Genomic DNA, 12,850 nt, shown 5'->3' on the forward strand with positions numbered 1-12,850 from the left:
ATGAATGAATGAATAAATAAATAAATAAATAAATAAATAAATATTTTTACTAAATAAATAAAATTTTGACAAAATAGTTGTGTGAGTGAATTTTAGGCCCAAGTAAGAAGTTTGATATATTTTATTTTTATCTTCGTTAGATATGTTAGACACAAAGTATATAATAGAAGCCATTTCTTCCTTTTTACTGGATATGGTCAGTATAAATTTCCACAGAAAAGATCATAATAGGTTATCTCTTCCTAAAGTATAAAAAATAGCCACTGTCTTTTTTCTGTGTGGTGTAGGCTTTCGTTATATCAGATAATAGGCATTTTTAGAGCTATCACAAAAATGGTTGTGTTTATTTAGGTTCATCTGTTTGTTCAAAGATTGAAACTAATTTTTTTTTTTACGAAACTTACCCCCATTCTATCCTACTTTGAAGGCAGGTAGAGAATACATTTTTGCCTTTCTTACTAGGAAGGAATTATCTAACTTCTTGGTACTAGTCTTTTAATTATTTAAGTAGAGATAATATAATTTCTATTCTGATGATTTAGCTTACTGTTCGTAAAATCTTAAATTACAGAGTACTCTTGGAAGAGTTCATGTCTTTATTGATGCTATTATTTGATCTCCCTTAATTTTTAGAATTTTATCTTTCTTCATTCTGCCTTGTAGTTTCTCAATGTGCTAGTAGTAACTATAGTTACAGTAATGAGAAACTGGGGACTTTTTGGTCCTATAAAAAGTGTACAAACTTTCAGATCTTACGAGGACATAAGGACTTTGCTCTTCATATTCTCTGTAACACAGAATTTCCCTTGCTATCATCCCCTTGATCCCAGTCAAAGGAGTTGCATTACTGAGGCAAGGCAGGAAGCATATACAGTTAAGCTTGTATCTATCCCAATTTTATTGGATTAGTTAATGTCATATGTGTTCCCTGTAATCTTTGGAGAAATAAATTATTCCTTGTCTGTAAAAAGGGGATGGGAATAGTAATGGCTTGCTCATCATGTCACACATGTAAATTCCTTAGCCTTGTACAAAGTCAGCACTCAGTGCTAATCATTATTATTGAAATTTGTTGAAATTTCAGTATTGGAGCTAGAAGAATGGAAACTATGTTTAATTACTGACAAATTCTGCCAACTATATAAGTTATTACCCATACTATTGTTAATTCTGATAAAGGTTACTGGTAAAATATCTTTGTAAAAAGTCTGTGCTCTTTACCACTAAACTAAAATGATTTGATCTTTTAGTATATTACCAAAAAAAAAAAAAAAAAAAAAAAAAGGAACTTAGGGTCATCCCATTACTTTACAATGATAACTTGTAAGTTTTAAGATAGTTATTGGTATTAGAGATCTTTTGTACCATTCATAGTTGTTTTTCTATATATACAAGCAACACTTGCTATGTTCCACTGAAATATGTTTTATTAACTATCTCCAAGTGCTTAACTGTAAAATTGAAAAAAATTTGGGTGATTTTACTACTCTTAACTAACAAAAACCTTCTTTAAATTGAGTTTTGGGGCTAAGTCTCTTTGTTTGGCTTTTATTTCCATTTACCTTATTGGGCATTGGCTAGAATTGGAGCATGTGGACTAGTTACTGATGTATAAGAATCTTTTATTTGTGTGGGTGTTTTATTTGGTTTTCATAGCTCCCAAAGCAGGCACACACCTGGATATGACTTGTCTGTACTGCAGGTAAGCTAATTTATATGCTCACCTTTCTTGATTTTACAGGTTTCTTTTTAAAGAAAAACTTCCTGACAAGGGGTTGGTAATATCTTACCATTGTAAATACCTGATTTCTATGTTTCATCTACTTTGCTCTAATGATTACAAACTCCTGTCTTTATTAACTAAAAATATTATTCAGTCAGAAGGTAGTTATGGCAAGTTCACTATTAAGTTTCATCTCCTTTTTCTTTTGGTTCACTAGATACCTGTGGAGGGAGGACAGGAGCAGCAGACAGATTCCACCAAAGGGCGATGCCTGAGGAGAACCGTCAGTGTCCCTTCCGAGGGCCAGTTTCCTGAGTACCCACCAGAGGGCGCCACCAAACTGGGTATGCTAATAAAAGGAAAAAATTCCTAACTTTTATCTGGTAATTTATGGGCTTGTTATTGTGTGTTAGAATAACACAAAACATCCTGCTTTTCCTGTTAAGTAAGTGCATTGAAATATCATATGTTAACATAGAGTTAGTAGTCATAGAAAGTTCTGTTCTTTACAATCAAGTGGCCACAAAGTTATTTTGCAGAAAGAAAATTTATCTGAGTGCTAGTACCTTTGCTATACAGTCCTAAGTCATGTGCTGTTTCTGAGTTTATTCCTTGGCTTTAAATTTTGAAAGAGCTTTAAGTGATCTTGTTGAAGCACTAAGATTTGTGGGGGAGCCAGTATTGTGTAGAAACTTGGTATTGAATAGTTTGTGTCCTGTTCACACAGCTACTGATGTTGCCTTATGTAATGTTGGATCAGGCTAATTTGGATGAGCTAATTTTGCATGTCCCACATAAGTTATATTCGTGGTTGGAGTGGGTGACAGAAGGGAGAAATGGGAAAAAAAAAAAAAACCCATTCGAGTTATACACCATAGGAATTAATGTCAGTATCAAAACAACTCTCCCCTTTTGCTACCAAGTATGTTCTATTTGATGTTTTGTGTGCTTACCAGTGGATATTTAGGTTATTAGACAGGTCAGGTAATTTTAAAGAAACATAATTAAGATTAAATAAATAATTTGAAAATTAGGGAGTGCTTTGGTATTTTCATTGTTGTATTAATATTTGCTTAGTGAATCTAGTCATTAAATCATAGACATTTGATAGGTAAATAATAGGAAATCATTTATAGTCTCTGTATTTAATATGGATCTTTCTGTACTTTTGGTTGTATTTTTGAAAATCAGGGTTTGGTTTTTTGGTTTGGGGTCCCCCCCCTTTCTTCATTTCATTTTCTAAATGGAACTCAGAACTCGTGGTCATAATCTGGATTCTTTATTTATTATTATTATTTTTTATCCTGTAACAATTGTTGCTAATTTCTAGAAATTGGACAAACATTTTTCTCCAAGGAGTCATACTTGGAGAAAATCAAGATTTCCTCTCATCTTATTTCCACTGTACTTCTTTATTTTTTTAAAAAGATTTTATTTTATTTTTTTTAAAGATTTTATTTATATATTCATGAGAGACACAGAGAGAGAGGCAGAGACGTAGGCAGAGGGGCAGGCTCCGTGCGAGGAGCCCAATGTGGGACTCAATTCCAGGACCCCAAGATCATGACCTGAGCCAAAGGCAGACACTCAACCACTGAGCCACCCAGGTGCTCCCCCCTCCCCTACTGTACTTCTTTAGCATGTGTTCAAACCAGTTTAGGTGAGCCTAAATTATGTTGCAAACCTGTCTGGGTGTAACCATTTTAGCCTATTTATATTTCACATAGAAGTTCTTTGTGGCTTGGACTGGCCCGGAGTCACCTTCTTTCACCTCTTTGGCTGTCATTATTTGTAATGTTATGTTGATGACTCTCTTTGCCACTTCTCCAGGAACTTTTGACCCACAAAAGTCACTTAATTTTGAGGATGTGTAATCATAGTCTGGAAGAATTATTGCCATCTTATAGAAGAGAGAACTACATAGTAATTCTTTAAAAATCTCCACCATTCCAGGTACTGGTCCCAAAGATAAACTAAGATGAGTGGCCATGTTATCTAGTCCAGAGCCAACCTTCTGCCCCTGTCCTTGACTACAAGTATGGTAGCCATCTAGATTCATAGGGTCCATGACCATTTTTGGAGTGGTTGTCTTAAATTAGCACTGGAAGCTGTCATTCATAAGTACCAGAGGGGAAAAGACTGCTTTTAGAACCATTCTTCCTTACATGACAGTCTAATGTTGAATTAGATAATTATTCTGTTTTTTTTTTTTTTTTTTTGTCTCCTAGTGGTTTGTCTTTAGGCAAAATTTTCTATTGTCAAATATTTAATTGAGTAATTGCTGTATATGTAACATTCTATCTCAATACCTAAGAATGAAAAAGGATATAAGGTTAGATTTCTGCCTTTGGAAGATTCTTATGTAGTTAGGAAGATAGATAGCTTATTGATGACTAATTATAGTATGTGTTATTACTGTGGTATATTACGTTGTGTGGTTTTTATTTTTAATTTTTTAAAAACCCTTTCACATTAAAAAAAAAATACCCTTTCACTTATGTAACAAATAGTTATTGAGTGACAACTATGTGCCAGTTGCTATTCTAGGCACTCAAGATATAACAGTGAAAAAAAATAAACAAAAATCTGTCCCTTTGTGGAGCTTACATTCTGTTGAGAGTAACAGACAATAAGCAAGAGTAAGAAGTGAAATATATACTGTGCTAATGGTGATAAGTACAAAGAAAAAATAAAGTAGGGAATGGAGATAGGACATGTCAAGGAAGTGTAATTTTAGCTAAGGTAACCACGGCATGCCTCTTGTTAAGTGACATTTGAGTAAAGATCTGATAAAATAATGACCGTAAGGCATGTGGATACTTGAGGTTGAGGTATTCCACTCAAAGGAACAGTTAGTATAAATGTGGAAATATGCTTGGGGTGTTCTAAGAACAGCATACATGCCGGTGAGGCTGGCATGGAATGAACAAGGGGGAGAGCATCACTGAGCTCTTTGGCAAGCAGATCAAGATGGTGTTATAGGTCATCATAAGGGTTTTGGTTTCTGCTTTGTGAGATGGGGAGCCACTGACTTCTCTGGTAAAAGTAGGGATGCAAGAATGAGAGTTCAGAGACCAGTTTGGATGCTATTGCAATAATCTAGATGGGAGATGCTAGGACTTGGGCCACAGTGGTAGTAGCGGAAGGGCTGAGAAGTGACCAGATTCAGGATTTGAAGGTAGAGCCAACAGAATTTGCTTATTGGCTTGGATGTGGGGTGTAAGAAACAGAAGAATGAGGTCTTTTGGTTAGAGCAGCTAGGGGAATTAAGTTCATGGAAAAGACTGGGAGAAGCACATTTGAAAGTGGAATTGACCAAGAGCTCAATTTTGGACATACAGAGTTTGAAGGTCTTTAATAAGACACCCAAGTAGGAATATGCAAGTATGGAAATCAAGAGAAAAGTACAGACTGGAGATAGAAATTGGAGGCCTCAGGGATGCCTGGGTGGCTCAGTGGTTTAGCACCTGCCTTAGGCTCAGGGCATGATCCTGGAGTTCTGGGATCGAATCCCACATCAGGCTCCCTGCATGGAGCCTGCTTCTCTCTCTGCCTGTGTCTCTGCCTCTCTCTCTCTCTCTCTCTCTCTCTCTCTCTCTGTCTCTCATGAATAAAAAAAAAAAAAAAAGAAAGAAATTGGAGGCCTTTAGCAAATAGATGGTATTCAAAGCCATGAAGTTAAATGAAACCCCCAGGGAAATGTGTGTAGGTAGAAGATGAAGCACTGGGACAACATTTAGAGGTTAGGAAAATAATGAAGCACTGGCAAAGAGAAGAAGAATAAAAATCCATAATTTTGTTTCCAAGTAAGACAGATGAGTCAAGTGTGTATGGGGCAACCCTTTCTGGTCTTGCACAGTTGTTGCACTTCGAGCTCTGGATTCTCTTTGTTCTCTGGTAGAGGAACCCCAAACACTGATCAGTCTTTGCAGAGGTAAAAATCATAGTATACACTTTGATTTCTGGTGAGGCAGTCACCTACAGAGAAATGCCCACTCATGAAAAACATGCCCCTTTTACTGTACTTAAGAGAATTTATAACAGAAAGGAGCTCTGTGACTGTAAAGGATACGTGAAGAACTTTTATAGTGGTTGCCAATTTAACTGTACCTCAGAGATTTCGAACTGGTTAAAGAGCCTTGGCACGTAAGAAGATGGGAAGGTGTATATTTGTGCCTCAACACATTGTTTAACATGAGCAAATTTACACTGATGAGAACCTAATAAATGTCAGAAACTTAGGGAAAGGAAGTATGTATGAGGTATGAGGCAGCAGAGTGGGTATTAGTTAAGCACAGAATGTACTTCTTGCTCAGTCCTTCTCAGACTCTTGCATTTAGCAGTTTAAGATTACCCAATATACTAAAATTTATGCATACGGTGGCATTTGACATAGATTTTGAGACACCAAATTCTTTTCTACTGAAAACGAGATGTTTTCTTAAGGCATATGAACCTCATCTCTAGAGCACCCATCTCCAGATTTAGTAAACCTAGAAAAAACTACCTACCCTTGGTGACAGTATCCAGATTTTAATTTATTCATGAAAGACTTTCCAAATTCAAACTATGCAAAGCATGATTTGCTCGAATATTCAAAAGGAAAATGGTTCTTCAGATATTACTTTATTTGCATACTAACAATATTGGGCAGTGTATAAATTGACCGCATGGACTAGAGCTAGTAAAGATTAATTTTCAATGGAGATATAACCTACGTGAATTCAGCCTAAAGAAAAAAAAAAGCCTGGGTGGCTCAATTGGTTCAGTATCCACCTTGATTTCAGCTTGAGGTCATGATCTCAGGGTCATGGGATTGAGCCCCACATCGGGCTTTACGCTCAGGATGGAGTCTGCTGGTCTACTTGTCCCTCTCCCCTTGCTCCTCCTCCTGCTCGTGCACTCTTTCTCTCTCTCAAATACATACATACATATGTAGAATCTAAAAAAAAAAAAAAAAGTCATCAAATACCTTCCAAGAACACTGTGAAATAGGGAGAAAAGGGGAAGCTGAACAGTGGACAGCATTTTTGTGAAGTGTGCATTTACAGAAGAAACTCTACTACTGCATCTTGTCTATGCCTGGCTGGTGGATAGCACACAGGAGAACCAGAAACTCTTGTTTATTCTGTTTGTTGCATTACTCTGACATGTCAGGAAGGTTCATGGTCACATGCGCGGATGGGCAAAGCAAAATTGGAGCCTGAAATGAGTAATAAGAGTACTAGTTTGTAGATATCATAAACATGATAAACATAACCAAAATTCTTTCTAATTAATTAGAAAATGCCAACTATCCAACTTTGAAGAAAATTATTATTAAAGCAGGATATCCTCTCCAAGGCATTTATAAAATTATTATAAAAGTTAACTCTTTTGGGTGCCTGGTTGAGCATCTCTGCCTTCAGCTCAAGTTGTGATCCTGGGGTCCTGGGATCAAGTCCCACATCAGGCTCCCACAGGGAGCGTACTTCTCTCTCTGCCTATGTCTCTGCCTCTCTGTGTGTCTCTCCTGAATAAATAAATAAAATCTCAAAAAGAAAAGTTAACTCTTTTAATCAAAATAAGTAGAGGATACTGATTATTCAAACCTTAGCCTTAACCCTGACCTTCTTTCTTTATTAAAGTAGCCTCAGTTCTAACTTTATGTATAAACTAATGATGAGTCTCTTTTTACTCCCAAAACATTATTAGGAGTACCTAGATAATTTATGAGGGATTTTCAAGGTGCTAGAATCTTCGATGAATATATAGAGTAGTAATAATAATATTGAAAATAGGGGACATGTGAATAACGAAGATTTAATATTATAAAAAACATATTCTTCCACTTTTCAAAGTAATAGAATTAAAAATGCCGGTAAATAGTTCCTGTGTATGATATAGTACTCAATATTTAGATTGTTAATATTAAACATGTATGCAAAATATAATGCATAATATTTAATATATAATATGTATATATATAAAACCAATAGAAACAAGTCTTGTGCTTTAGGGTAATATAAATTGGCTAATACTAAGTTTTATATATATTATATGTATATAATATATAATATTATGACATAATATAATGAATTTATAATATATATTTATATGTATGTAAAACCAATAGAGACAGAGCTTGTACTTCAGGATAATACATATTTAAGTGATCAAAACAGTTATGAAAAAGAATCAGTAGCCTGATAGTTTTAGCTCAGGAAGTTAGAGCTCAATGGATAATGGCAGCTCTTGTTTGTTTTTTGTTTTTGAAGTAGCCTAATAAACTAAGACTATATCACCAATATCTAGTAAGTAAGCTCATGCTAAGATAGCTGCATAATATCTAGCCTTTATACTTGAATTCTTTAATTTCTAGATCTCAGTGATACGTAAGTTATTTGAAGAAAGGTCAAATGAGCTCAAGAAGTATAAAAAAATACTATGGATAATTAAGATGGATGACCCTTGAATAATGTCCCTTGAAGCTTTTGGTTGGGTAGTTTTGAGTTTTCTTAAAAATTATGAGCCTGTATATATTATTTCTTTGAAGTCTATAAGACTCTGTAAGATACACAGGTAATGCTGATGATAATATTCTAGAAGAATGGACTTGACTCTAGGTTAAAATAACCATGTACAGTCAGTTCTATAATGTGGCACATGTGATTCTAAAAATCACATCACCATGCAAAACTGCACAATAAAAATCACAGGTCTTAGGGGAAAAGGGGATCAGAGGTACTGTACTAAAAAACTTGGTTGATGACACATTAGAAAGAATAGGAACAAAATAAAAATGGTAGCACATTTTTATATGTGTTAAATGGTTGTAAAATACATGAATACTATAATAAATATAGTACTTTCACTTGAAAAAAATCTGGGAAATTTACTTGTGGTAGTGAGAATCAGAGTAGTTTGGAAGTTGACTATGAAGTGATGGAAAGAAAGTTTTTTGGAAATTGAATAGAATGCAGTTATACAAGATGTGGATGAGCGTGGCCTGTAGCACATGTGGTGAAGTGAGGTAGCTGGTAGATGGTTGAAGTATGTATGTGAGCATTTTTATTGTGTATTCATTCATGGCTTGCTTCCACTGGGTGTGGTGTTCTTCATTCACCTGTGTTGTTCACAGAGGAAATCATGCATAAACAAACAAAAAATTCACCGAATTACAGATTGTGCCCTGTTTTGTCTGTTGTGGTGTGTAATGTTTATATTTTCAAAGCAAGCATTATAACAGAACTGGCTTGCCTTCAATCCGATTTAATCAGGTTTGTCCATTGGAAAGAAGTAGCTTGTATTTGTTAGCCAACTGAATTCCAAAATATCAATTACTTTTGAGCACAATCCTAATTTTTTTGGAAGTTATTTAGAACTCAAAACTAGTACGAATAAAATAAAAACTAATAGTTAAGTTCTCAATCTAACTTACTAAAGCCAATTTTTATTTTACTCCTAATGAGCTAGATTTAGGTCAGCAGGACAGTTTTTTCTCTGAGGAAATCAGTTCTCAGTTTTAAGTCAAGGTGACAGATCACAGTTCCTTCCAACTTGTAAATGCAAGTTTGGGTTCCTGATTTGTTCTTTTATCTTCCTCCACATCCTCATCCCCACAGAGCAGAGATTTGTTCATTTCTGTGAAGGTGGTTTCCAGGGCAGTGCTAAATGAAATTGCCTAACAACTCTGGGTGGGCGCAAGTCATTGATATGTAGTAATTTCATACAATTTCCAGCAGATGGCAGTAAAGTTCCTAAATGAAGGATTCCTTTTTTGATTTGTATAGATCATTTGTATTAGGCTATTGTCAGGGTGGTTATAAAGCCAGAAGACTAGGGGAAGGAGAATCCGTGAAGGCAGTAAGCATTGAGCAGTGCACCAGCTGCTTGCTAGGCTTATTACAAAGTTGTATCCTCTGTCTTAATATTTAAGTTAGTCTCTAACGAAGTTTTTTTTTCTTAACACACTAAATATAAGTATGTTCTGTGCTTCAGCCTTGACTATATATTTTTGATAATCTGGAATTCCAGGCTAGAATTTTCAAATTTGGTTCCATATCACAAGAAGCCTCTCAAACATGCAGCTTGGTACAGCCCAGCCTGTACCTTCAAGCTCTGTGGAGATCTGTGCCCAAGAGCTTGAGAGTCGGATCCTCTAAAATGTGATGCCCAAGTGAGGAGCCTCTTTAGACTAATCCTAATGCAATATCAATCATAGCACACCACTGTGGTGTTTGGAGAATTGAGTAGGAAGGAGGACTGAGTCACAGAAGCAATCTGGAATGGTTTTTAGATTCTTAGACTTCTGGGGAGAAAAAAGGTGGTTTGAACATAAGCATCTAATTATATTCCTTCCAGAAATCCGACTATAACTATAGAGTAAAGAGATTTTCTTTTAAAGACATGGTCCTTGAAGGATAAGAAGAATGGGAAGGAAGAAAGCAACCAGACAAAATAATAACGATAATACACTGAAAGCTGAAAAGCAGACGGAATGTGGTAAATAACCTAGCTGACTTGAGAAAGCCAAGTCTTAGTCTGGCAATTAAGAAAGCTAAGAAACAAACCTGATTTTTACTACAGAATCTTTAAATAGCTCAGGAATTGCTAGTATCAGAACAAATGGTAGTAGATCCCTAGGTCTTCCCCTATTCCCCATTTCACTGAACAATTGCTCTTCCTATCCTTGCTTCTATCCTAATATAAAACTGCAGGCTAATTCCTGGGTTTGAGGGGTGGGTGTGGGGGATCTAAGAGTCTCTAGATTGGAGCATACCAGGCAAAACTGGGAGCTCGGAGCACTTCACCTATACAAGGAAATCAAGTGAATGCCTACAGATGGAATAATGAAACCCTTCCACCTGTCTTTCCTCACTTGTCTTTACCCTTCAGGCAGGAGATCAGAAGAGTACTATTTGGGGTATTTAACCAGCCCAAGAGGAAAGATCTCAAGATACTGACATTCCCAAGACTAGTAGACAGCTGAAGAAAAGCCTCCAACCAGAGAGAAAAAACAAAACAAACAAATAGAAAAAAGAAACTTGGAGGAACAGAGACAGGGAACAGAAAACTTAAAGAAAAAAAGCATTGCTATCAGACAGATAAAATATTATATACATGAGACCAAAACTGAATGTTATATAAAACCAAAGAACTGCTCTATATTTTTAAAAAGTTTGTAACAAATAAAACTCAATAGAAGGGTTAGAAGATGAAAATGAGAAAATATCCCAGAACATAGAGGAAAAAAAGTAGGAGGCCGATCTAGGAAGTCCAACATCAAAACAATGAGTTCCAGAAAAAGAAAAACAAGGGAAGGAAATCATTAGCAAAATAATTCAAGAAAATTTCCCATAAGTAAAGATAGGAGTTTCCAGATTGAAAGAGTTTACTGAATGCCTATGGCAAGACATAGTTTTGGGAAATTTGAATTTTAATTTGTCTTTGGTGACATGGAGACAGTCTTACAAAATTCCAAAGAAAGAATAAACATTACATTCTAAGGATCAGAAACCAGAATAGCATGAGACTTCATATCAGCAATATCAAAAGCTAGAAAACAATGAGAAGTGCCCTCAAACTCCTTTTTTTTTTTCAAACTCCTGAAGGAAAGTTACTTCAAATTTAAAATTCTGTTTATCTATAAGCCATTAATCACACATGAGAATAAAATAGACATTTTCAGACATGCAAGATTTTTTAAAAAAAGATTTTATTTATTTATTCATGACAGAAAGAGAGAGAGAGAGAGGCAGAAACACAGGCAGAGGGAGAAGCAGGCTCCATGCCGGAAGCCCGATGCGGGACTTGATCCTGGGTCTCCAGGATCACGCCCTGGGCCAAAGGCAGGCGCTGAACCACTGAGCCACCCAGGGATCCCCAACATGCAAGATTTAAACAAAAATGTTATCTCCTACACATCATTTCTCCTAAAGCGAATGAAATATATTCTTCACCAAGAGAGGGTAGGATGTGGATTATAGGATAGGAGATCCAACACAGGGGAGAAGACAAAGGGACACCTCAGGAGAACACTATAGAGAGAATGGAGTTAAACAACTGTATACCAGATTTAAATGAGGACAGCCAGTTCAGATTGCAGCAGTCTGTAGTGAAGTCTTCTCTAAGAAGACAAAATTAATATAATGGAATGAACTTAACGAATTTAGGATTGAAGCAAATTTGGGTTAAATTAACAACAAACACACAGAAATTTAAACAAATGAATAATCAGGCAACAACTATAGGAAAAAACAAAATGTAGTTCAGGACATAGAGAATGGTTGTATAGCACCTTCTACATATTAGGCACTTTGTATATATTAACTTTTTAATCTTTGTAAATCTACAAGGTACTGATTTAAATAAAAGGAAGCTGAGACATAGCGAGGTTGAGTAACTTGTCTAAATACCTAGGCAGCTAATAAATGGCAAAGATAAGATTTGAACCCAGGCAGTCTACCTGCAGAATCTCTCTTCTTGACCATGGTGCTGTATTATACATATAATTCACTTTGGGGCTGCACTCTACATAGCATACGTAGTCAAAATATCGTTTATCCTTACCAAAATTACTATGAGACTAAATAGAGACTGTGAGGGAGTAGGAAGTGTCTTTATACCTTCTAGGGTAGTCATGGAGGGGAAAAGAATCAAATTTTCATTTTGATTGGAAAAGTGGAAAGGCCAAAAGATAATGTCTAAAATGAGTGAGAAGTCAAAAGATAATGTCTAAAAATGGGAAAAATTGTAAGTACAACTGTATTACTTAAGATTTGATGGTAACTACCAAAAGAATTGGCTAAGATAGATCAAAGTTGTTGTTCCTGGAGAAGGAACAGTATTAGAAGAGGAGGTCCGGGGGTTGTCATTTGTATTAACAAGTCTTGTAAAATGAGTAGACTCTAAACTATGTGTATATGGTGTCTTATTAACACAAAAATTTAAAAAACAGGGAAAGGCATAGTTTCCTTCTTAAACAGAAGGAAAAGATGCTATACCTCAATTATATTGAATATAGTCAGTATGCTTTTGTTGAAACTACAAGGAGCTGCCAATTTTTACCTATGAGATTAGCAAATATAAAAATATTTGTTTTGGAAGGATAGGAGGAAATAAGCATTCTTGTCCACTAATGCCAAA

At 35.6% G+C, this 12,850-nt stretch overlaps 1 protein-coding gene across 6 annotated transcripts in view; it reads left to right on the top strand.

Moving 5' to 3' along the window:
* RASAL2 (RAS protein activator like 2) overlaps nt 1–12,850 on the top strand; it is a 352,059-nt gene that overhangs the window by 183,005 nt on the left and 156,204 nt on the right. For all 6 annotated transcript variants that reach the window (XM_041754415.1, XM_041754427.1, XM_041754435.1 and 3 more), the window contains exon 3: nt 1,941–2,067. In XM_041754415.1, the coding sequence (XP_041610349.1) occupies nt 1,941–2,067 (127 nt within the window). The remainder of the gene's footprint in view (nt 1–1,940; nt 2,068–12,850) is intronic.

The sequence above is a fragment of the Vulpes lagopus genome, chromosome 1 (assembly GCF_018345385.1).
Source record: "Vulpes lagopus strain Blue_001 chromosome 1, ASM1834538v1, whole genome shotgun sequence".
NCBI classification, from domain to species: Eukaryota; Metazoa; Chordata; class Mammalia; order Carnivora; family Canidae; genus Vulpes; species Vulpes lagopus.